This window comes from Mauremys reevesii, linkage group 25 (assembly GCF_016161935.1).
Source record: "Mauremys reevesii isolate NIE-2019 linkage group 25, ASM1616193v1, whole genome shotgun sequence".
In the NCBI taxonomy this organism is placed as follows: domain Eukaryota; kingdom Metazoa; phylum Chordata; order Testudines; family Geoemydidae; genus Mauremys; species Mauremys reevesii.
In genome coordinates, this window is record NC_052647.1 from 7,206,752 (window position 1) to 7,232,471 (window position 25,720).

A 25,720-nucleotide genomic window follows, 5' to 3' on the forward strand; every position below is an offset into this window, starting at 1 on the left:
TTCCTCGTGTGGGTACTGTAGTCTTGAGAATGCTTGGTGGAGATTTTCTAGGTGTTGGTCTCTGTCTGCGGGGTTAGAGCAGATACGGTTGTACCTCAGTGCTTGGCTGTAGACAATGGATCTTGTGGTGTGCCCGGGATGGAAGCTGGAGGCATGAAGGTAGGCATAGCGGTCGGTAGGTTTTCGGTATAGGGTGGTGTTAATGTGACCACCACTTATTTGCACCGTGGTGTCTAGGAAGTGGACCTCCCGTGTAGAAAGGTCCAGGCTGAGGTTGATGGAGGGGTGGAAGCTGTTGAAATCATGGTGGAATTTTTCCAGAGTCTCCTTTCCATTGGTCCAGATGATGATGTCATCAATGTAGCGTAGGTAGAGAAGGGGTGTGAGTGGACGGGAGCTGAGGAAGCGTTGTTCCAGGTCGGCCATAAAAATATTGGCATATTGTGGGGCCATGCGGGTGCCCATAGTGGTGCCACTGATCTGGAGATATATATTGTCATTAAATTTGAAATAGTTGTGTGTGAGGATAAAGGCACAGAGCTCAGCAACCAGTTGTGCTGTGGCATCATCAGGGATACTGTTCCTGACAGCTTGTATTCCATCAGTGTGTGGGATGTTTGTGTAGAAAGCCTCTACACAAACATGGTACAGAAGACTCTCTCCCAAATATCCATCCATGCGTATCTAGCCACCCATTCATGCTTGTCCATCCTAATCTAATTTAAGGTGTTTCTCATGCACCCATGATCCTAGTAGCTGGTTACTTATACAGTTCTATTGCAGACTATGTAAAGATTGGTAAAAAGTCACACAGCAGGCCAGGGTAAGAAATCAGCCTTCTATATATATATAGAAACAATAAGAAGAAAAGAGAGTGAAACCCCCAAAGAGGACAGGGCTAGTGGCGAGTGTCAGCAGCATTGGGACTCTGAGTGGAGATGTCTCCACCCTGAGGGTTATGCTCCATCTCAGCTCAAACTGTTCCCTTGGGGCTGCTGGGAAAGCTGGGTCCAAGTTTAGGTTGGGCAGCCAAACATGGTCATGGCTTCAGAGAACTCAAGGAATTCCTGGCAGAGGTTCTGGAAATCCGGCTTCCAGCATTCGTCCTCGTTGGGCCACTTCTCGATCCAGGTGTCCTTGCCAATGATGTAGGATAGCCTGGGATGGACAGGCAGAAGGGTGAGCAATGAAGCACAAAATGTGTTCAATTTGTTTGCTCAGTTCCTCAAGGGCAGCCGGGTTTGCCTAAGGGCATGGGCAGCGGGTATGGCAGGCCAGGGGAGGCTGAGCGTCCTCAAACAGCCAGGCGTGGCCCCACTCATGCTCCTCCCCAAGCCCTATTCTGCTTCCCCCTGGCCACAGCCCACATAGGGCTAGGGCTAGGGCTAGCATGGGCTGGCCTGCAGCTCAGGACTTGAGGCAGTTGGGTGCCCCTGGTGCTGGGGCCCCCCAGCTCTGGTGCTCCCTGGCGCTCCAGAGCTGGTGGCGCTTGAGGCGCTGGGGACTGAGCACACAGCGCTCCAGGGCTGGGGGCACTTGGGCTGCGGCACCTGGTGCTCTGGGGCTGAGGGCACTGGGGCTGCAGCACCCAATGCTTCAGGGCTGGGGGGGGCTCAGGTTGGCCAGCTGGAGCGGCCCAGAACTGGGGCCGGGCTGGCAGCCACGGTGGTGGGCTTGGGGCTCTGGTGGGAAAGGAGACTGGGGTCTAGCCTCCCCAAATAGGTGGCTCACACTCCACCCATGCCTAAGAGCCACATCTGACTTGCAGAGAAACAGTGGGTTGCCTCCCGTCTCATAGGTCCAGAGAGACTACAGATCCCAGCATGCAATGCTCCAGATACAGCATGAGGATGGAACTTTTAGGCCTGGTCTACACTAGGACTTTAATTCGAATTTATCAGCGTTAATTCGAACTAACCGCTCAACCGTCCACACCAGGAAGCCATTTAATTCGAACTAGAGGGCTCTTTAGTTCGAATTTGGTACTCCACCCCGGCAGGTGGAGTAACGCTAAATTCGCACTTGCTAGCTCGAATTACGCTTGGTGTGGATGCTAATCGAACTTAGCAGCTCCGGGAGCTATCCCACAGTGCACCACTCTGTTGACGCTCTGGACAGCAGTCCGAGCTTGGATTCTCTGGCCAGCCACACAGGAAATGACCCGCGAAAATTTGAATTCATTTTCCTGTCTGGGCGGTTTGAATCTGACGTTCTGGTTGCACATCGGGGCGAGCTCCGCAGCACCTGCAACGATGCAGAGCTCTCCAGCAGAGGAGTCCGGGCAATCCCAGACTAGAAAGAGGTCCCCAGCATGGACTGACCGGGAAGTCCAGGATCTGATCGCTGTGTGGGGCGAGGAGTCTGTGCTCGGAGCTGCGCTCCAACAAGCGAACGCCAAGACCTTCGAGAAGGTCTCTAAAGCCATGAAAGACAAAGGATACAGCCGGGATGCGATGCAGTGCCGCGTGAAAGTTAAGGACCTAAGACAAGGGTATCAAAAAGTCAGTGCGGCCAACGGACGCCCGAGCCCAGCCCCAGACATGCCGCTTCTACGAGGCACTGCATGCCATTCTAGGTGGGTCTGCCACCAGTGCCCCACCAGTGACGGTGGACTCCGAGGACGGAATAGTGTACCGGGACAGTTCCCCTCTCCTGTTCGCCGATGGGGAAGATGAGGAAGGGTCTTTAGAGGACGGCGCAGGCGACATCGAACCCACTCCCGCTTTCCCTGACAGCCAGGATCTCTTCATCACCCTCACAGAGATCCCCTACCAACCGTCCCCCGTTAACCAGGACTCGGAATCAGGGAAGGATCAGGCGTAAGTGCTACAAACAGGGAAACATTTATTTTTTAAGAAACAGGGATTTATATAAAAAATAGAAATACTATATAAACATTTTTAAATATGAAACTAAACAAACAGCAGGTCTACACAAACAGCAATGGAGCAATAGTCCTCTGGGGATATTTCAAAAAAGCTCTCAGAGAGCAGCTGGAAAAGCCTCAGCAAGAGGTTTCTTGGGAGAGGTGCTTTATTGGGTGCTCCGTTGAAGCACACTCTTCCGCGCCATGCCATCCTCAGGTAGAGGGGGACCATCGCCTCTACGAGCATGGCAGCGTAGGGTCCTGGTCTGTGCAGGGCTTCTATTAACATCCGCTCTCTCTGTGTGCGCCTGACACGCCTCAGGGTGATGTCGTTGTGGAAGTGCTGCATCTAATTAGTGGAATTAGTGTACTGTTACTATTGTGCATGGTAGACTTTTACTTTGCATAAGAATGACCCTCGCTTAACAGAGTTTTACTTTGCATAAGAATGACCCTCGCTTAACAGAGTTTTACTTTGCATAAGAATGACCCTCGCTTAACAGAGTTTTACTTTGCATAAGAATGACCCTCGCTTAACAGCCACTTGTGGCAGGCCTCAGAGGAAAAGCATACAGGGGTCTTTCCTGTTCACTGGCGGGAGATGCCGCATAACGCTCATCTTTTCTGCTTTGCACATTGCCTCCAGCAGGAGAGCACAGCTAAGCACTAACTGATAAGCACTCTGTACTGTAAGGCTTACCAGGACTTTGTGCAAGAGGGATGCAGCTGTCTCTGCTCGCTTGTGCGCTCTCCAGTGCAATGGCGCCGCCAATGAGAGCGTATTCCGAAATCTCGGACTAGTTCTGAGATCTCCTGAGACTTGGTTCCCTCTTTGGTCTTGTTCACTGAAACTGACTAGACTGTGTTTACTGTTGGCAAACATGTATGTGTTCAAGGAAATCACCTACTTTTTCACATCACACAGCTTCGGCTCCTTCCCGGACTGCCCGCCATCCCCACGCAGAGGCTGGCTCGGATTAGACGCAGAAAGAAAAAGACAAGGGACGACATGTTCCAGGAACTGATGGCCAGCTCCAGAGCGGAGGCGGCAGAGCAGAGACAGTCGAGGAGAGCCTGTGTCCGCAGCCTCGCACACACCTGGCACGGGAGGATAGGTGGCGGCAGGACGACCAGCAGGCGACTCAAACGCTGCTTGGTCTAATGAGGAGCAAGCGGACACGCTCCGGCGCCTTGTAGATGTTCTGCAAGACCGCAGTCAGGAGGAGAGAGCCCCTGCAGTGCATCTGCAACCGCCCTCCAACGCCAAGAAGTCCTGTCCCCCTCACCCAAAGTGACAAGACGGAGGCGGTAGGGGCCGTGAGAACGGTGCCTGCACCGCAGCACACCGATAATGTGAGCGACACCTGTCGCGCTGCAAAGTGGTACAAGCTCTTTCTTTACAGCATCAACCCGGCCCCACTCCAAGTTCAAACCCCACTGTGTATTACATTATTAAAAGCGGTATGGTGTTACTGACTGTTTCCGTCACGTTTCTGGTGTCAGAAGACTTTCTGTTGTTCTGTTTGGGGGGGGTAATTGTAATGTCACTGCATAGCCCACAGTGCCATGCTACAGACTTGGCTGCAGGGTCAACTGCAGGGCACACACAGACTGCAGTCACTAGGCACCAGGGACAGTCTGTGTGGTGTATGCTGCCCCGGGTCTTTCCTTGAGGTGTATGCTTGTGCAGGGTCCTGGTGCCTGACATCCCGAATGTAAAGGCAGGCTTCCCTTCACATGCATTTGGACCGTAGTCACGATCCTCCCCGGTGCCCCGAGCCCCAAAAATAGACCTCATCCAGGGGCAGATACTCACCCTTCCCCCACACCCCTCACCCCTTCCAACGCCCAAACCCACAGCCGTCATGGTAACCCCTATCCAAGGACGGCACCCCTCGCCCCTTCCTGCAAACCCACCCATCAGTGCACACCTTAACCAGCACAGAATGCTTCCATGTTTCAACGAATAAACAGAAATGAAAAGTCAACGAAAGATTTATTATTAATTACTAAAACATGTCCTTAGTTTTAAAACGTCCTTGGGAAGTGGGGAAAACTTGGTTTATGATCAGGCTCTCTTAAAATCAAGTGGACAGTCACAGGTTACCCTGCTCTGCGAGGAAACTCGCTTTCAAAGCCTCCTGATGCATATCGCTTCCGCTGGGATATTCTCTCAGCACGGGTGTCTGGCTGATCGTAAACAGCAGCCAGGCGATTTGCCTCAACCTCCCATCCCGCCATAAAGTTCTCGCCCTTGCTCTCAGTGAGATTGTGGAGCAAACATCAATCAGCAATAACTACGGGTATATTCTTTTCGCTGATGTCAGAGCTAGTCAGTAAGGTCCGCCATCTACGCTTGAGACGTCCGAAAGCACACTCCACCACCATTCTGCACTTGCTCAGCCGGTAGTTGAAGAGTTCCTTTTCAGTGTCCAAGGCGCCTGTATAGGGCTTCATGAGCCAGGGCATTAGCGGGTAGGCCGGGTCCCCGAGGATCACTGTAGGCATCTGCACATCCCCAACCGTTATTTTGTGGTCCGGGAAGAAAGTGCCTGCCTGGAGGCGTCTAAACAGACCAGAGTTCCTGAACACACGCGCCATGAACCTTGCCCGCCCACCCGACGTTGATGTTGGTAAAACGTCCCCTATGGTCCACCACAGCTTGCAGCACCATTGAAAAGTAGCCCTTTCGGTTAATGTACTCGCTGGCCTGGTGGGCTGGTGCCAGGATAGGGATGTGAGTCCCATCTATAGCCCCACTGCAGTTTGGGAATCCCATCGCGCGAAGCCATCTATGATGGCCTGGACATTTCCGACAGTCACTACCTTTGAGAGCAGTTGCTCAACGATTGCGTGGGCTACTTGAATGACAGCAATCCCCACGGTAGATTTGCCCACGCCAAAGTGGTTCGCTACTGACCGGTAGCTGTCTGGCGTGGCAAGTTTCCAGAGGGCTATGGCCACTCGCTTCTGCACAGTCAGGGCTGCTCGCATCCTTGTGTCCTGGCGCTTCAGGGCAGGGGACAGCAAGTCACACAGTTCAAGGAAAGTGTCCTTACGCATCCTGAAGTTTCGCAGCCACTCTGTGTCATCCCAGACCTGCAGCACTATGCGGTCCCACCAGTCTGTGCTTGTTTCCCGGGCCCAGAATCGCCGTTCCACACCATGAACTTGACCCATTGCCACCATGATCTCCACTGCCCGGCGTACCCTGCTTTGTGAGAGGTCTGCGCCACTCTCCTCACCGTGCTGCCGGAGCCTCCTCGCCCGGTTTCTCAGCATCTGACTGTGGAAGAGGTGGACGATAACGTGCGAGGAGTTGACAACGGCCATAAGTGCAGCGATGATCGCAGCGGGCTCCATGCTCGCAGTGCTGTGGCGTCCGCGCTGTAACCGACCAGAGAAGGGCGCGAACAGATTTCCCGCCGGCGCTTTCAAGGAAGAGAGGGAGGGCGGGATTGACGGTTCAATGACGACACATTTTTCCCCCCAGCATGCATTGGGGGGAAATCCCACAATTCCAATGGGCAGCGGGGAGTGCGGGAACTGTGGGATAGCTTCCCACAGTGCACCGCTTCAAAGTCAAGCTGGCCCGTGAATGTGGACTCAGAAGTTCGAATTTGTGTATTTAGTATGGATACACAAATTCGACTTATTAAGGTCGAATCCACAAATTCGACTTAAGTAGATTCGAAATAGTCCTGTAGTGTAGACAAGCCCTTAGCCTCTGTGAGCTGCATCTTTTTGGTAAAGCTCATTTTTAGGTGTTGTTTTTACTCTAATTAATTATAGTTCCACCCAGTTGAAACCGAAGTGATTTAGGAACAACTGTGGCTGGATGCAGGGACCATGAAATTGCACTGACAAAGTGATTTGTGCTGGTGAAATAGTTGGGTAGCCCCTGTGAGGAATGGTGGTCCAGGGTTAGACTACGAGGCGAATCTGGATTCAATTCCCCGCAACTCCAGAAACTTCCTTTTGGTACTTTGAAGATGTCACCTAAGGCCGGTCAGTGGGAGTTAGGAGCCTCAATACCATTGAGGACCTGGACCGTAGGCTGTCTGTGCCTCAGTTTACCAATCCGTTAAATGAGGGTAATACCGCTGCCCTGCCTCCCGTAGTGAGAATAAAAACCATTTGATATTGTGAGGCTCTCAGAAAGTACAGTAATGGGGGCCTGATAGGTACCTAAAATAGATAGGGTAATTAGTTAAGGGCGTGTGTTCTTGAAAGTGACTAAGGAAGGGTAACCACAGGAGACTACTTACTCAGCTTTCCTGGGCCACAAGTCGGTGCTGAGTCCCCAGATCAAGTAGTCTTTGTTACGCTCCAGCCTCAGAGACTCCCTGCATTTTATGTGGCTGATGAATGGGTGGGTTTTTCCTTGTGGATCTTCATCAGTCCCTAGGGCGGGGGTGAAAAAAGATGTCACATATAAGAGCAGAGTGAGGAGGAGATAATACGGGGTGGAGAGGGATGAAGACAAAAGGAACAGAGAAGAGGAGACTCCTAGGTGTTCTCTTGAGGTTTCAGTACAAATTCAGCCCTAGTGTGACTGCAACGATAACCAATCACTGAAGCTCCAGCAGTCATTAGAGACAGGAAGGACCGTCTTGTGGTTGTGGCACCGGGTTGGGCCTGAAGAGGTCAGGCCTCAGCTCCTGTTTCTGCCACAGACTTCTGGTGTGACCTTGCACAAGTCACTCGATCTCCCTGGGACTCAATTCCCCACCTGTGAAACGGGGCTAATAAAGCCACCCAGTGTCGATTTAGATTGTAACCTCGTCAAGGCAGGGGTTGTATCTGGATATGTCCAGTGCTTAGCACAAGGGGCCCCTAATCTCAGGTAATTCAAATAATTAGAACAGTCAAATCAGCTCCCAGTGAGTGAAGCCGCTTTGAGCTCAGTTAGATCCCTGCTTCCTTTGCCTTTATATTGATTTATAAAAGTCAGCACTGAGGAAGAGAGACTCCATCTCCCCTACACCAGCTTGGGCCAAAGGGCCACCAAGTCTGGGATCTTGACTCCCACAATGGACAATGCCAATTGCTTCAGAGGAAGCTTGAAAAAGCTCATAATGAGACTGACCAATTGTGCCAGGCTGACCACAGGGAGAGGTTCCCCCTGTTATTTTGTCTGCCTCTTCGTGGCATGGCTGCCTAGGTGGGTTGAGCAAATTCTTTCTTGTCCCCTTGTGGCGATAAATTAATGCCCGGGAGCATGAGACTAGATTAGCCTTGGGGCTTTAGCACTTCCTCTGGCTAAGAGAAATAGCTCTTATGCCGGCCTTTATCCCAAAGGCCATTCAGAGAAATTGCACCCTGATTGTAGAAGGGGAGCTCTTACCTGCCTTAATGATTTCCACAATTTCCATGATGTAGTAGTCAGAACTATCCACTTGTTGAATTCTAACAAGCCTGGTTTTATACACTTAAAAAAAAGGAAGACATACAAAACACCAGTCTGCAGTATTTTTCTGTAGAGAATTCACTGTGTAACTGACTCCCCAAACTGGCTGTGAGAAAGCTGGTGCCATGGTGAGGGCAATAACTGGAGACCGGGGTTCATTTCCCTGCTCCACCACAGACTAGCTGCATGACCTTGGGCAAGTCACTTAGTCACTCCATGCCTCAGTTTCCCCTTTTGTACCGTGGGGATAATAGCACTGCCCTGCCTCACAGGAGGTTGTGAGAATAAACATGTTAAAGATTGTGAAGTGCTCAGATACTAGGGAAAAGGGGGCAGGGGCGGGGAGTTATATACACTCATGGTGCCTGGGCTCCAGCAATATTCAGGGCCCAGGGGCTTGGTTCCACCAATGTTTGGGGCCGGGTCTCTCCCCTGGTTTCCCCTGGCTCCCACTTGCTGCCCCTGCTCACCTCCCCTGGGCCCCAGAGCCTGCAGCTCTCACTGAGTCTGCTCTGCCGGCTCCTGGCATCAACTGCTGCCACAGGGTCCGAGTGCCCCCCATCCTCTATTGGCAGGGCAGGCTGCCCTTCCGCCCTAGCCCTGAGCCTCTCCAACACCCCAAACCCCTCAACCCCAGCCCTCATCCCCCCCAATCCTCTGCCCCAGCCCTGAGCCCCCTCCTGCATCATGAACCTCTCAGTCCCAGGCAGAGTCCGCACCCCACACCCCAACCCTCTGCCCTAGCCCTGAGCCCCCTCACACACCCCAAACCCTTCATCCTCAGCCCCACAGCCCTCACCCCTGCATGCACCCCCTCCCCTTCACACACACACCTCCCCTGCCCCCAAACTCCCTCCCTCCTATCCCCAAACTCCCTCCCAGAGCATGCACCCCCTCCCCCTTCACGCACATCTCCCCCTGCCCCCAAACTCCCTCCCTCTGCACCCCCTCCAACCCCCAAACTCCCTCCCAGAGCCTACACCCCTCACCCCCTCCGACACCCCCACCCCACACCCAGCACCCAAACTCCATCCCAGAGCCTGCACCCCTCATCCCCTCCTGCACACCCACCCCCTGTCCCAGCCCAGAGCCTGCACCCAGCACCCAAACTCCCTCCCAGAGCCTGCACCCCTCTTGCACCCTAATCCCCAGCCCAGGGCCTGCACCCCAGACCTCCTCCCCCCACCCAAACTCTCTCCCATAGCCATAGGCAGGTGGGGGCAGAATTTGGGAGTGGGTGGGTTGTGGACACCACCAAAATTTCTACAAACCTGCCACTCGTGAATGGGGGCATAGCAGGATAGTTACCCCACTCCTGTGTAACTGACTCCCCAAACTGGAGTTGTAGGGGCAGCAGGTCCAAACCCCCCTTGCCTATGATGAGTGGCTTTTGCACTGCAGTCTGCCCCAGTGAGTGGGGGCTACACTGTGAGTCAGTTACACACTCCTGCTGATTGGAAAGGAGCCACAGCTGTGGCTGGCTTAATAAGGGCCCAGCTGGCCCTTATAAGAGGGCTGGGGGGCAGAAACTAAGACAGACTCTCTCTAGCTTTGAAAGGGAGGGATCTGGCTGCAGAGAGCTGAGAGAAGGTACCTAGACTGGAACAGGGCTGCGGGAGGCCAAGGGAGGTGGGGAGCTCCGGCCTGGAAATCCCCCAGGCTGTGGCCTAGTGGAAGGCGAATTTGTGTCACCATGCCCCCCCACAACTGGACTCCATGGATCAGCTGGCTTGGTCCAGCCCCCAAAGCCCTGATGGCCAGAGAGGAGGAACTGATGTTTCCTATACCCGCTCCCTCCTGGTGACCCAGCTGGTTAGTGTTACTACAGTACAACACCCACATGTGCTGATCCTAACAGTTTTCCTGGCTAATGCAAGGTATTATGGGATACTTAGCACAGGTGAACAAGATTATAGGAAGATACAGGCCACCATTCCAGGCCATGTAACTGCTAGAGGTGTGTATATACAATGTTATATGTGTTGTCAGAGAGCTTATTCCTTCACTCTCCCACTTCCCTGGTCCTTCTCGCATGAACAGAGAGCAACAATATCCGAAGTCTGAAGGTGCAACCAATTCTATGTTTATTGGGGTGAACTTCCAGCAAGCTTAAATTCAAGTTCATTTTTCCTTATTTTCAAATCCAAAGTTAGTTCCTGTTTGCCTTTAATTTATATAGTAATATTCACAGAACCAGAGAGAGACCATGCAAATAAACATACAAAACAATACAGAAGCGAGGATTTCACAACTACATCTATACAGACATAAGGGTTTTCCAGCTGTGTCTATTAATAAGTAAGTTCTTACCAGACAGAAAACTATCAAACTAAATTTCCGTTCATATCTTCTCGGCTCTTCCCTTTCTCTGGAGGTAATAAACCGGATCACCTCCTAACAGCCCCCGGTTGCCTTATTTCAATATGACTAAACAGGGCCTCCGACTGGCCCAGTGAGAGAAGGACCTTGCATAGATAGACAATGATTTTAATTCTTTGCTTTATACCTCTATAACAAGCTAAGGGATAAGAATACACCTGCATTCTTAAAGTATAGGCCTTTGCAGACAGGCTTGAATATCTATATCCTAACGTGTTAAGCACATGCTATCCATATTAATATATGTAATTTGAATCATACCTATTGATCATGTAATATATTAGCCCAGCATATATGGGTGAACACTTCAGAAATAGATTTAACCAGACTGATCCATAGTTATTCCCTGGGACTCAGTAGCTGTGAAAGTGGTGAAAAGCCATCTGGGACCCCTCCACGCTCTGGTCTGATAGCGAGCCCCAGGAATCTGGCTCAGTAAATCTAAGGGCTTGTCTACACTACAAGACTATTTCGAATCAACTTAGTTCGAATTTGTGGATTCGACCTTATGAAGTCGAATTTGTGTATCCATACTAAATACACTAATTCGAATTTCTGAGTCCACATTCACGGGGCCAGCGTCGACTTTGGAAGCGGTGCACTGTGGGAAGCTATCCCACAGTTCCCGCACTCCCCGCTGCCCATTGGAATGCTGGGTAGAGCCCCCAATGCCTGCTGGGGGAAAAATTTGCCGAGGGTGGTTTTGGGTAACTGTCATTATTGAACCGTCACTCCCGCCCTCTCTCCCTGAAAGCACCGGCGGGAAATCTGTTTGCGCCCTTCTCTTGTCAGTTACAGCGCGTACGCCACAGCACTGCGAGCATGGAGCCCGCTGCGATCATCGCTGCACTTATGGCCGTTGTCAACTCCTCGCACCTTATCGTCCACCTCTTCCACAGTCAGCTGCTGAGAAATCGGGCGAGGAGGCTCTGGCAGCGCTGTGAGGACAGGAATTCACAGAGTGGCGCAGACCTCTCACAAAGCAGGGTACGCCGCGCCGTGGAGATCATGGTGGCAATGGGTCAAGTTCATGGTGTGGAACGGCGATTCTGGGCCCGGGAAACCAGCACGGACTGGTGGGACCGCATAGTGCTGCAGGTCTGGGATGAATCACAGTGGCTGCGAAACTTCAGGATGCGTAAGGGCACTTTCCTTGAACTGTGTGACTTGCTGGCCCCTGCCCTGAAGCGCCAGGACACACGGATGCGATCAGCCCTGAGTGTGCAGAAGCGAGTGGCCATAGCCCTCTGGAAACTTGCCACGCCAGACAGCTACCGGTCAGTAGCGAACCACTTTGGCGTGGGCAAATCTACCGTGGGGGTTGCTGTGATGCAAGTAGCCCACGCAATCGTTGATCAACTGCTCTCAAAGGTAGTGACTCTCGGAAACATCCAGGACATCATACATGGCTTCGCCGCGATGGGATTCCCAAACTGCGGTGGGGCTATAGATGAGACTCACATCCCTATCCTGGCACCAGCCCACCAGGCCAGCGAGTACATTAACCGAAAGGGCTACTTTTCAATGGTGCTGCAAGCACTGGTGGACCATAGGGGACGTTTTACCAACATCTTCGTTGGGTGGGCTGGCAAGGTTCATGACGCGCGTGTGTTCAGGAACTCTGGTCTGTTTAGACGACTCCAGGCAGGAACTTTCTTCCCGGACCACAAAATAACGGTTGGGGATGTGCAGATGCCTACAGTGATCCTCGGGGACCCAGCCTACCCGCTAATGCCCTGGCTCATGAAGCCTCCCTACAGGCGCCTTGGACAGTGAGAAGGAACTCTTCAACTACCGGCTGAGCAAGTGCAGAATGGTGGTGGAGTGTGCTTTCAGACGTCTTAAGGGGAGATGGCGGAGCTTACTGACTTGCTCGGACATCAGCTAAAAGAATATCCCCGTAGTTATTGCTGCTTGCTGTGTGCTCCACAATGTCTGTGAGAGCAAGGGCGAGACCTTTTTGGCCAGATGGGAGGTTGAGGTAAATCGCCTGGCTGCTGTTTACGCTCAGCCAGACACCCGTGCCGAAAAACTATCCCAGCGGGAAGCGCTGTGTATCCGGGAGGCTTTGAAAGCAAGTTTCCTCAGAGAGCAGGGTAACCTATGACTCTACACTTGATTTTAAGAGAAGCTGATCCTGGGCCTGTGTCTCTATGTTTTGAGTGAGATCTGCGGTTACATACCCTGTTCTCCAAGTTTCCCCCACTTCCAAAACACGTTTTTAAACAAATTAAATGGAACAGTTATTTTTAATAAATCTTTCCTTTACTTTGCATTTCTGTTCAGGGTTTGAAACATGGACGCATACTGTGCTGGGTACGGTGTGCACTGATGTATAGACCGCTTGCACAATACAGGACGGACAGCCTCCTGCTCCTACATAGGTCTCTGGGGTGGGGGACGGTTTCAAGTGGTTGTGCATGTAGGGGTGGGTTTGCAGGAAGGGGCGAGTGGTGCCGTCTTTGCATAGGGATTTGGATGCAGGCTCTGGGCTGTGGGTTTGGGCGTAGGAAGGGGTGAGGGGTGTGGGGGAAGGGTGAGTATCTGTCCATGGATGAGGGCTCTTGTTGGGGCTCAGGGCAGCGGAGAGGATCCCCCCTACGGTGGAAGTGCATGGTAAGGGCAGCATGCCTTAACATTAGGGGGTGGCAGGCGCTAGGACCGTGGACAACCGTACACATCACAGAATGACCCGGGGCAGCATACACCACACAGTGGGACCCTGGTGACTACTGAATGCAGTCTGTGTGTGCCCTGCAGTTGATCCTGCCCCAGATAGTCTGTACCCTGTTAATGTAGGCTATCCCGTGCAATTATAAATCCCCTGCTCCCCCCCTACATACACAGTCTTCTGACACGAAAGACGTGACGGAAAGAGTGAACAACAACAAACAGCTTTTATTAATCTACTACATAGTGGGGTGATGAAACTTGGATTTGGGACTGGGTGATCCTATAAGGGAAGCGCTTCTACACAGTTATAGCGTCAGAGGTGTGTGGAACATTAGCGCTCAGCTGTGGTGCAGTGACAGTTCTCACGGCCCCTACCGCCCCTCCGTCTTGTAATTTTCGGTGAGGGGGGGACAGGACTTCTTGGCGTTGGAGGGTGGTTGCAGATACAGTGCAGGGGGGCTCTCTCCTCCTGCCTGCGGTCCTGCAGAACATCAACAAGGCGCCGGAGCGTGTCCGTTTGCTCCCTCATTAGCCCAAGCAGCGTTTGAGTCGCCTGCTGGTCTTCCTGCCGCCACCTATCCTCCCGTTCGATGTGTGTGCGATGCTGTTGACATAGGCTCTCCCTCCACTGTCTCTGCTCTGCCGCCTCGGCTCTGGAGCAGGCCATCAGTTCCGCGAACATCTCTTCCCGAGTCTTTTTCTTTCGCCGCCTAATCTGAGCCAGCCTCTGCGAGGGGGATGCCGGGGCAGTCCGGGAAAGAGCAGAAGCTGTGTGATGGGAAACAGTAAATGATTTCCTTGAACAGATACATGTTTGCGAACAGTGAGCACAGTCTAGTCAGTTTCTCTGAACAAGACCATACAGGGCACCAAGTCTCACGAGATCTCAGGAAAAGTTCGAGATTTCGGAATACGCTCTCATTGGCGGCGCCATTGCACAGGAGAGCGGACAAACGGGGAGAGACAGCATAATCCGTCTTGCAGACAGTCCTGGTAAGCCTTACAGTAGATCATGCTTATCAGTTAGTGGATAGCTGTGCTCTCCTGCTAAAGGCAATCTGGAAAGCAGAAAGGCTGAGCCTTTTCCAGCCCCTCCCGCCAGTGCATGGGAAAGATCAATGTATGCTTGTTCTCTGTGGCCTCCAGCACGTGGCTGTTAAGCGAGGGTCGTTGTTATGCAACCTAATTGTAAACCGTTAACAATAGTAACAATACATTAATTGCCCGACCTAGATGCAGCCTGTCCAGACCGACATCACCCTGAGGCGGGTCACTCGCAGTCAGAGAGAGCGGATGCTACTTGAAGCCCTGCACAGACCAGGACCATATGCAGCAATGCTGGTGGAGGCGATGATTCCTCTGTATATTAGGATCTCCTGGCGCGGAAGAGTGTGCTTCCATGGAGCACCGAATAAGGCACCTCTCCCCAGGAACCTCCTGCGGAGGCTTTTCGAGCTGCTCTCTGAGAGCTTTGTTGAACTGTCCCAAGAGGATTACTGTTCAATCCCTATATGTGTGGACCTACTATTTATATAGTTTGACATGTAAAATTTTGTACATAGTATTTCTATTTTTTCTATACCCCTTTTTAAAAAAATAAAAGTTTCCATGTTTATAGCACTTACCGCCTGATCCTTCCCCTGATTCTGAGTCCGGGTTAACGGGCGGGGAGGGTTGGTAGGGGATCTCTGTGAGGGTGATGAAGAGATCCTGGCTGTCAGGGCAAGCGGTATTGTGTTCACTGTCGCCTGCGCCGTCCTCCACAAACCCTTCCTCATCTTCCCCATCGGCGAACATCGCCGAGGAACTGTCCAAGTACACTATGCCATCCTCAGAGTCCACGGTCACTGGTGGGGCAGTGGTGGCAGACCCACCGAGAATGGCATGCAGTGCCTCGTAGAAGCGGCATGTCTGGGGCTGTGCTCCGGAGCTTCCGTTTGCCGCTCTGACTTTTTGGTAACCTTGTCTCAGGTCCTTGACTTTCACGCAGCACTGCATCGCATCCCGGCTGTATCCTTTCTCTTTCATGGCTTTAGAGACCTTCTCGAAGGTCTTTGCATTCCGCTTGTTGGAGCGCAGCTCCGAGAGCACAGACTCCTCGCCCCACACAGCAATCAGATGCAGGACTTCCCGGTCAGTCCATGCTGGGGACCTCTTTCTATTCTTGGATTGGCCGGACTCCTCTGCTGGAGAGCTCTGCATCGTTGCAGGTGATGCGGAGCTCGCCCCGATGTCCAGCCAGGACGTCAGATTCAAAGTGCCCAGACAGGAAAAGGAATTCAAATTTTCGCGGGTCATTTCCTGTGTGGCTGGTCAGAGAATCCAAGCTCGGACTGCTGTCCAGAGCGTCAACAGAGTGGTGCACTGTGGGATAGCTCCCGGAGCTACTAAGTTCGATTAGCATCCACACCTACCCTAATTCGAGCTATCCATGTTGAATTTAGCGCTACTCCACCTGTCGAGGTGGAGTACCAAATTCGAACTAAAGAGCCCTCTAATTTGAATTAAATGGCTTCCTAGTGTGGACGGTTGAGCGGTTAGTTCGAATTAACGCTGCTAAATTCGAATTAAAGTCCTAGTGTAGACCAGGGCTAAGGGTGTTTCAGAGAATCTGCCTTGAGTCTCAGTTGGTGCAACGTGAGCATTGGAGGGAGCAGAGGAAAGTGCACATTACACCAATGTCGCGTATGCCAAGGTCTAAACTCTAGCTTGAGGAGGCATACCTAGCTGGCATGCCAAAAATTGATGTGTGGCTGCGGTTGACCAAGTAACAAGAGAGGCTACCTGCCCCGACTACGATCCCGTTGAAAACCACAGGTACAGACTCAGGGCGGCCAGTCCCTCCTGCCTCCATGGTGACACACATATTTCTAGCAAGATGAGAGCGAGGGTGACTATGTCTTCTTGAGCTGGAACATTCACCTTCCAGCCCCAGTGCAGACAGACCCGTAGGCCCACCAGACTCTCCTAGCCCCACCCAAGTTCAGCCCACGGACTTTGTTCCACTCACCCAGTGAATACACATCACCTCGGTGGCTCAAATGCTATCAGGGCAGTAGGTCAAATTCTGAGGCTTTTGAGCTTTGCAGCCTCCTAATCTTTGATAACTTAGACAGGAAGCCAAGCTGACTCATGTCCTGTTACATTATATCGTATCAACCAACAGTACTACACACAGGAAAGCTCTGTCTTCTCAGCATGCCCTGCTCTCCTCCCTTCTGACCTACCACTTCTCCCAGCCCCAAAAGCATTTACCTTGCTGAGAACCTGATACCCTATGGGGGGAAATGACCACAGTGCAGAGGGTCTAGCACCACTTCACAGAATCACAGAAATGTGGACTTGAAGGGACCTCAGGAGGTCAAACAATCCATCCCCATGTGCTGAGGCAGGGCCAAGTGCACCTAGACCATCCCTGGCAGGTCTTTGTCCAGCCTGTTCTTAAACTCCCCAATAACAGGGATTCCACAGCCTCCCTAGATCACTTGTTCCTGTGCTGAACCATCCTTAGAGTTAGAAAGTTTTTCCTAATATCTAACCTAAATCTCCCTGGCTGCTCACTAAGCCAATTCATTCTTCTCCTACCCTTGGACATGGGCACCAATTGATCACAGTCCTCTTTATAACGACCTTTTGCATATTAGCAGATTATTATCATGTCCCCACTCAGCCATCTTGTCTCTGGGACAAAACATGCCCAGTTCTTTCAACCTTTTCTCACAGGTCATGTTTTCTAAACCTCTGATCATTTCTGTTGCTCTCCTCTGGTCTCTGTACAATTTGTCCTCATCCTTCTTGAAGCGCAGCACCCAAACCTGGACATGGTTCTCCTGTGCTGAGTAGAGTAGAACAGTCACCTCCTATCTCTGACCCACCCCACTCCTGGTCATGGTGATCCAGGTGCAGCAGGAGCCAGAGATTGCTGCCAGCATGGCCATCAATGTCGCCCACTGACCCTAGCAGCATAGAGCCTGGAGACCAAGGAGCCTACGCCAGCCTCTGGGCCTTGAAGCTGGGGGAGCCAGAGATGCTTGGTGGTGGAGACGGCCTTCCCCATCCACACCACTGTGCCCCACGCTGCCCCCTTCCATGGCATCAAGAAGATCAGCATCATGGCCAACCCCTGCGGGCCTGGGCATCGGAGCCTCTCCAGGTAGGGCCCAGTGCACATGTTGGGGGGGGCTGGCACTCCATGGCCTTCCTCCCCCATCAGGCTAGGGAGCTCCCTGCCCCCTGGTCAGTTGTGGGGTGGGGATTATTGGGGGACAGAGCTAATTGGAGGGGAAAGGCTTCATGTCTGTGACCTCCATGACATAATTGTAGCCTTAACCATGAGAAAACTCCTACCCCAGAATATATTGGACAGTGTCCTTTGTCTCAGTTTCTCCCCTTGCGGTGTGAAAGTCCAACAAATGCTCCTTTAACCTGCCTTTGCCCTTTCCCTCCCCTGCACCCCATTTGCCAAAACTTCCACCTTTTAAAGGATCCCTTTTTGCCTCTCACTGCTTCCTTTACTTTGTTGTTAGCCATGGTGGTACTTTTTTGGTTCTCTTAGTATATTTTTTAATTTGAGGTATGCATTTAAATTGAGCCTCTATTAAAGTGTCTTTAAAAAGTTTCCATGCAGCTTGTAGAGATTTCAATTTCAGCACTGTACCTTTTAATTTCTCTTTAACTAACTTCCTCATTTTTGTGTAGTTCCTCTTTCTGAAATTAAATGCTCCTGTGGTGGGCTGCTGTGGCGTTCCCCCCACCCGGGGATGTTATATTTAATTATATTATGGTCGCTATTACCAGGGGTTCAGCTATATTCACCTCTTGGACCAGATCCTGTGCTCCACTTAGGACTAAATCAAGAATTGCCTCTTCTCTTGTGGGTTCCAGGACTAGCTGCTCCAAGAAACAGTCATTTAAGGTGTCAAGAAACTTTATCTCTGCATCCTGTCCTGAGATGACATGTACCCAGTCAATACGGGGCTAGTTAAAAAGCCCCATTATTACTGAGTTTTTGATGGTTATAGACTCTAATTTCTCTGAGCATTTCACAGTCATTATCACCATCCTGGTCAGGTGTCAAGTATCAGAGGGGTAGCCGTGTTAGTCTGGATCTGTAAAAGCAGCAAAGAGTCCTGTGGCACTTTATAGACTAACAGACGTTTTGGAGCATGAGCTTTTCGTGGGTGAATACCCACTTTGTCGGATGCATGTAGTGGAAATTTTCAGGGGCAGGTATATATATGCAAGCAAGAAGCAATAGAGATAACGAGGTTAGTTCAATCAGGGAGGATGAGTCCCTCTTCTAGCAGCTGAGGTGTGAAAACCAAGGGAGGGTAGTTGGCAAGCCATTTACAGTCGTTGTTTAATCAGGTGGTCGGTCGTATATCCCTACTGCTATATTATTATTTGAGCATGGAATTACTATCCATAGAGATTCCATCAGACAGTTTGGTTCATTTAAGATTTTTACTTCATTTGACTTAACACTTTCTATTGCCACTCCCTCACCAGCATTTCCTGTTCTGTCCTTCCAATATATTTTGTACCCTGGTATTACTGTGTCGCATTGATTATCCTCATTCCACCAAGTTACTGTGATGCCTATTATATCCATACCCTCATGTAATACGACATACTCTAGTTCACCTATCTTATTGTTTAGACTTCTAGCATTGGTATATGAGCGATTTAAAAACTCATCACTTTTTAGCTGTCTGCCATTACATGATGTAATTGAATGGGACTCTTTTTTATTTGACTGTTTCTCATCAGAGCCTACCTGTATTTTATCATCTTCCATCCTCTCCTTAGCCACCTCCTTACTAGGACATAGAGAATCTCCAATAATAGATCCGCCCCTGTGATGTTATGAGTGTGATATAATATCTCATTGAAAGGTGACAGGGCCAGAAAGAGTTAATTAACTCATAGACTGATCTGACCCATGGGTGAACCTTGAGGACTGGTTAGGAAGATATGTAAATGAATAGAGCTTTAAAATGCAAGTCTGCATTGTTAGAGGTAGAAGGGTAGATGTTTGCTCAGGTCTTGTGATGTCAGCAAAAAGTCTTGTCTATTGCTATAGTTTTAATTCAAAGATCAAAAAAGGAATATTAACATTTATGATGATACTTGAGTGAAATAGTATTATTGTCTATGTGTCTCTTTGAAAGTTGTGCTAACCTGTATCTGAACTGTGTAATGGATAAATTACTCTGTGCTAATTGCCAGGATGTTTGGGAGAAGGAGTTGAGCCTATTGTTTTCTCAGGCCGAAAGGCTGCTGGAAATGTATAAGAAGCCTAGGACACGATCCTTCTTCATCTCAGATCTGCTTTGGGTTTCAAGAGGGGGAAACCTTAAGCCATAAGGATTGAGATCCCCAGTCATTGACTGGAGCCACCCTGAATATGGAAATTGGACTATAACCTATGGACTATTTCTAAAAGGACTTTTGGCAACTACAAGCTCATCTCTGCTGTGTGTTTGAACCTCAAGAATTGAATTCAAGTCTGTCTGTAGATTCATCTTTTAACAACACTCTCTCTCTTTTCTTTGTTAATAAATTTTAGCTTAGTTAATAAGAATTGGCTATAGCGTGTATTTTGGGTAAGATCTAAGTTATAATTGGACCTGGGTATGTGGCTGATCCTTTGGGATTGGAAGAACCTTTTCTTTTATATGATGAAGTAAGATTCTCAGGAATCATCATCATATCTGACAGGTGTGTCTGGACGGAGGCCTGAGGCTGGGCACTTTAAGGAAACTGCGTGGTTTGGACTTCTAAGTGACCAGTGAGGTACTGTAGAAGCTGTTTTGTGCTGGTTGTTAAATCTAAGTATTGGAATAACCACCAGCGTTTGGGGTTTGTCTGCCCCGTTTGGTTTGCAGTTCACCCTGATTGAGTGACCTCAGCTGGCTCCCACGGGCAGCACCATCACAGCCCCTAAGGGATGTCTCTGTCCAAACCACATGCTCCACCACACATGTTGGCTTTCCCTCAGCCCTTAGTTTTAAAACTGCTCTATGACCTCTTTAATTTTAAGTGCCAGCAACGTGGTTCCATTTTGGTTTAGGTGGAGCCCATCCTGCCTGAATAGACTCCCCCTTTCCCAAAAGGTTCCTCAGTTCCAAATAAATCTAACCCCCTTGTCCCTAAGCCATCCTCACATCCATGCATTGAGACCTTGCGTTTCTGCCTGTCTAACTGGCCATATGTGTGGAACTGGAAGCATTTCAAAAAATGTTACCATGGAGCCTAAATTTGGCCTCCAGGATCTCTCTCCCATCCTTCCCTATGTTGTTACCCAGAGGGATTCTATGATTCTATGATAGACTCCACTGGCCAATGGCAAACAGGAGAGGAAAAAATTCATTAGCCACAGGGAATGTGTTGTTCTAAAGCAGACAGAGGAGGAAATAAGGCAGGTGAACCACACCCCACTGCTCACCACAATCCAGACAGGACAGGGATAACCACCAGGAAACACCTGAGAAAGGGGAAGTCACTGAGCAGAAATTGACTTTATATGGGCAAAACCCACTTGTGTGTGCAGTGTTTTTCCTCAATGGAAGGTTGATCTAGTTGGAAGAAGCACGTTTGTGACACTGATTGGACCAGAGCTGTTCCTCTAGGAGGGGTCACAAGAAAAGGGGACCTGGTAAGACCCACACATGAGAGTGATCCTAGGAAGAGGCGCTTGTGTGTATTTCTTTGCCTCTCTTCACGTTGATCTTATGGACACCAGGATGGGAGGACTGGAGAGCCTCAAGTGCTGAGGAGTCCCTCCCTTGAAGAACCTGCCATATGGGACCATCAACAAGGACCATCTGTCGGGAATCAGGGCCTGCAGCAGAGCCAGTCTCCAGGCAACCTAACGAGCTCAGGTAGCCTGTACCAAGCTGACTGATTGGTGGGAAGGGTCAGCAGAGAGGCTCTTAAGCCCAGCAGTGGCAGTTCAGTAGCTTCTCAAAGCTTTTGCCCACAGCTATGGTAGCTCTGGCCTTGGTCCAGCCCAGCTCCTGCCTTGCCTCTCTCCAGGTAACCTGGTTCTGACCCTCAGCTCCGATTCCTCATCTCCAGCTTTGGCTCCGACCCCCATTCTGACCCTGGGTTCCGACTCCTGGCTCCCGCCCCTGGCGCTGACCCTTGGTGCTGGCATTTGGCCCCTGGCTCTGACCCGCAGCTCTGGTTCTTGGCTGCAGGTCCTGCTCTGACCACTAGACCTGACCACCCACATCCCGCTCTCTGACACCGTCAAACATGGATAGTCGCTAGCTGCCTCTTCCATCTTCTTCCTGTGTTAACCCTGTTACTATGGCACCACATGGAATGGGACTGATGTTCTGTCTGTGTCTCCAAGATGACAGCTGCAGCCAAGAGCTACAATCACAGCTGAGACTTGGACATCACCATCTCACTCATAGGGAGCCGCACTGTGAGCTGGATGAAGATGTGTTCTTCTGTTTGTTTCTGTTAAGAAGAAAGTGATTCAGGCATTACAGCTGCACCACCTTAGATGACTGCTTACAGCAAGACTCATTAACAATCCCAGGACACGGATATCTCTGAGCATTATGTCAGCAACCAGCCACTCAGTATGGGCACCTCTTCAGTTTTACTGAATGCAGGATTAAAAAGGTTAGTTGTGTCCAGATCCTTCACACCAGTTAATTTTAATAAGAGGGAAGGAAACTGTCCCGAATAGGGAAATAACAGATAAGTTAACAGATAAAGAATATTTAGATAAGTTAGATCTCTGCAATTCGGCAGGGCCTGATGAAATTTACCCTAGAGTACTTAAGAAACTTTCTGAAGCAATCTTTGAATCAGTGATTGTCTTACAGAACTCCTGGAGGGTGGGTGAGGTTCATAGCAAGGGCAAACTTCAAAAAAAGGAGCTCTAAGGGAAGTATAGACCAGCGAACCGATCTTAAATACGCAGAAAGATACTGGAACAAATGATTAATCTACCAATGTATTAAAAGCTAGAGGATAATAGGTGAGAAGTAAGAACCAACATGGATTTGTCAAGAACAAGCAGGGGCGGCTCTAGGCACCAGCAAAGCACGCACCTGCTTCGGGCAGCCCATTTGCAGGGGCGGCAGAACCAACAGGGGTCTCTGGGAGCTGTAGTTCCTTGGTTAGCTCCCTGCCTATAGAGCCAGCCCTGGAGCAGGGAAAGAACTACATTTCCCAGCATTCCCTTGGCCACTACCACCTGGAAAGGAAGGAGGGGGACCTCATGCGGCAGCCTGCTGTGAGTGCTGTGAGTGGTAGGGAGACCATACTTTAACATTCAAAAAACAGGACACTCCATGGGGAGGGAGGGGAGCCCCCCCCCGCCACCATCCACTCCCTCCGACTGCCCCTGTCCCCTGATCACCCCCTCCCGGGACCCCTGCCCCTAACTGCCCCTTGGGACCCCAGCCCTCCCTTCTCCTTGTCCCCAACTGCCCCCTCCTGAGACCCCCCCAACTTCCCACCTAGAACCCCACCCCCTACCTGTCCCCTGACAAACCCCTGCGACTCCCATGCCTATCCAACCGCTGCCTGTCCCCTGACTGCCCGCCCGAACCCCTGACCCATCTAACCCCCTTCTCCCTGCTCCTGACTGCCCCCCGGAACCGCCTACCCCTTCTCCAACCCCCCAGTCCCCTTACTGTGCCACTCAGACCAGCATGTCTGGCTCTGCGCAGCGCCAGACACGCTGCTGCATACATGCTGCCATGCTCCCCCATGGAGCCCACAGCCCCCGCGCACACACACACCCAGCACCTGCCTTCCAGATTTGAACACCTCAAAATTCAGGAGTGCTCAAGCTCAGTTTGGGCAGCTGTTACTTTATTTCTCCCAGATCAAATATACTGATCCACTGTAACTTGCTGTAGAAAAACTAGGATAAAATTGAGTAAGAAATGCTTCCCAGTGGTTATTAGGACTGGAATTGCTATTTTCAACAGCCATTGCCTTTTTGTTTGTTTGTTTGTTTGTTTGTTTAAAAGGAAGACAGTGATATTGCATTGGCAAATTCCCCCTAGAAAGAAAGAGTGGAACAAAAGAATAATAAAGGCACCTCAACTTTTCCTCATTTATGGATGACAGTCTTATAATAGGCATCCAGATATCCTCCAATCCCACAAGCTGAAAATTGTTCCACTTTACTGCACCTCTGTAACCATATGGGACCCAATCCTGTCTGTGTTTTGTGCACATCCAAAATTCCTGCTGAATGACCCACCCTGGGAGCGAGTTACCAGTGACCCAAGGCTGCGGCGGAAGGAGGGGACAGGTGGGGGGAGAGGAGAGCCCAGGGTTGGGGTAGCAGGAGGTGTGGGGGGCACTGGTGGGGGGGAACGGGGGAGCCCAGCGCTCGGTTGGCGGGGGGGGAGAGCCCAGGGCTGGGGCAGCAGAGGGATACGGGGGGGAGCCCAGGGCTGGGGCAGCAGAGGGGTCCGGGGGGGGGAGCCCAGGGCTGGGGTGGCAGGGGGTGTGGTGGAGGGGAGAGCCCAGGGCTGGGGCGGCAGAGGGATGCAGGGGGGAGCCCAGGGCTGGGGCGGCAGGTGGGTGCAGGGGGGGAGCCCAGGGCTGGGATGGGGAGCAGCCAAAATTTCTTTTGCTTGGGGCGGAAAAAAAACCTAGAGCCGGCCCTGAGATCAAGTCTTGACAAACAAACATTATATCCTTCTTTGATTGGCTACCATGTCTAGTGAATTGTGGGGGAAGAGGTTGACATGATGTATCTTGAATTGTGTCAGTCTTTCAACACAGTCCCACATGACATTTTCCTACTCAAACTAAGAAAATATGAACTAGATGAAACTACCACAAGGAGGGTGCAAAGCTAATTGGAAGTCATTACTTGCAGGGGAGGGATGGGGACTCACTGGCTTGGCAGCCACACTGAAGAAAAGGGTGTGAGGTTTCTGGTGGAGCACAAATGGAATGTGAGTCTGCAGTGTGATGCTATTGAAAAAAGGCAAATGTCAGGTGACTGTTCTCCTCTACTCGGCGCGGGAGAACCGTGTCCAGGTTTGGGTGCTGCGCTTCAAGAAGGATGAGGACAAATTGTACAGAGTCCAGAGGAGAGCAACAGAAATGATCAGAGGTTTAGAAAACATGACCTGTGAGGAAAGGTTGAAAGAATTGGGCATGTTTTATCCAGAGAAGAGACAGCTGAGTGGGAACATGATAACAATCTGCAAATATGCAGAAGGTTGTTATAAAGAGGACTGTGATCGATTGGTGCCCTTGTCCACCAAGGGTAGAACAAGAAGGAATTGCCTTAGTGAGCAGCCAGGGAGATTTAGGTTAGATATTAAGAAGAACTTTCTAAGGATGGTTCAGCACAGGAACAGGTGACCTAGGGAGGCGGTGGAATCCCTGTTATTGGGGGTTTTAAGAACAGGTTGGACAAAGACCTGCCAGGGATGGTCTAGGTGCACTTGGTCCTGCCTCAGCACGTGGGGATGGACAGTTTGACCTCCTGAGGTCCCTTCAACCCCACATTTCTGTGATTCTGTGAAGTGGTGCTAGGCCTTCTGCACTGTGGTCAGTTTTCCCCATAGGTACTCAGGAAAGTAAATGCTTATGGGGCTGGGAGAAGTGGTAGGGCAGAAGGAAGGCGAGCAGGGTGTGCTGAGAAGACAGTGCTTTCCTGTGTGCACAGTGCAGTGCTGTGGGTCGATACAATATAATGCAACAGGACATGAGTCGACTTGGCTTCCTGTCTAATTTCTCCAAGATAAGGAGGCTGCAAAGCTCAAAATCCTCAGATCTCGACCTGCCCTGACAGTGTCTGAGCCACCATGGGAACCCGCGGTGACGTGTATCCATTGGGTGAGTGGAACAAAGTCCATGGGCTGAACACAGTTGGGGCTAGGAGAGTCTGGGGGGCCCATAGGTCTGTCTGCACTGGGGCTGGAAGGTGAATGTTCCAACTCAAGAAGACAGTCGCGCTAACTCTCATCTAGCTAGAAATAGAAGTGTCACCATGGAGACAGGAGGAACTGGCCGCCTTTGAGTGCGTACCTGCGGTCTTCGACGGGATCATAGTCGGGGCAGGGAGCCTCTCTCGTTACTTGCTCAACTGCAGCCACACGTCAATTTTTGCATGCCAGCTGGGTCAGAGCAAGCCTGGGTATTTCTCCTTGAGCTAGAATTTACACCTAGGCATACGCTACATTGGTGTAATGTGCAATTTCCTCTGCTGCCTCCATTGCTCACGTTGCACCAACTGAGACTCCCTCCAGACTCACTGAATTGCCCTTAGGTTTACTGGGCCAGTTTCCTGACACTGGCTGAGATGGGCTCATCTGAGATGGGTTTACTCTGAGACCAGAGCACGGAGAGGTCAAAGATGGTGTCAGGCTGAGTCCCCACTCTGGCACCTCGAG

At 51.0% G+C, this 25,720-nt stretch overlaps 2 protein-coding genes across 2 annotated transcripts in view; one reads left to right on the forward strand and one right to left on the reverse strand.

Moving 5' to 3' along the window:
- Positions 1 to 813: 813 nt before the first annotated feature.
- On the reverse strand, positions 814 to 21,615 carry LOC120391220 (A.superbus venom factor 1-like). The gene is made up of 5 exons (XM_039514692.1): positions 21,563 to 21,615; positions 9,548 to 9,612; positions 8,214 to 8,297; positions 7,135 to 7,270; positions 814 to 1,158 (listed from the first exon to the last, which is right to left on the reverse strand). Exons 1-5 carry the CDS (start codon positions 21,613 to 21,615, stop codon positions 1,017 to 1,019), a joined length of 480 nt encoding a protein of 159 aa, XP_039370626.1. The 3' UTR covers positions 814 to 1,016.
- Positions 21,616 to 25,126: 3,511 nt separating this feature from the next.
- LOC120391383 (adhesion G protein-coupled receptor E2-like) overlaps positions 25,127 to 25,720 on the forward strand; it is a 28,368-nt gene continuing 27,774 nt past the window's right edge. The window contains exon 1 of the mRNA XM_039515026.1: positions 25,127 to 25,163. Within this exon, the coding sequence (XP_039370960.1) occupies positions 25,133 to 25,163 (31 nt within the window). The 5' untranslated portion in view covers positions 25,127 to 25,132. The remainder of the gene's footprint in view (positions 25,164 to 25,720) is intronic.

What these genes read in the sequence shown, in the direction of transcription:
- LOC120391220 (XM_039514692.1), bottom strand. Translation starts at nt 21,615, where the DNA reads ATGGAAGAGGCAGCTAGCGACTATCCATGTTTGACGGTGTCAGAGAGC. An exon ending in ACGGTGTCAGAGAGCGGGAT is followed by an intron (nt 9,613 to 21,562) that starts GTGGGTGGTCAG and finishes CTACAACTCCAG; the next exon opens with TTTGGGGAGTCAGTTACACA. An exon ending in CCCCCATTCACGAGTGGCAG is followed by an intron (nt 8,298 to 9,547) that starts GTTTGTAGAAAT and finishes CTTTTTTTTAAG; the next exon opens with TGTATAAAACCAGGCTTGTT.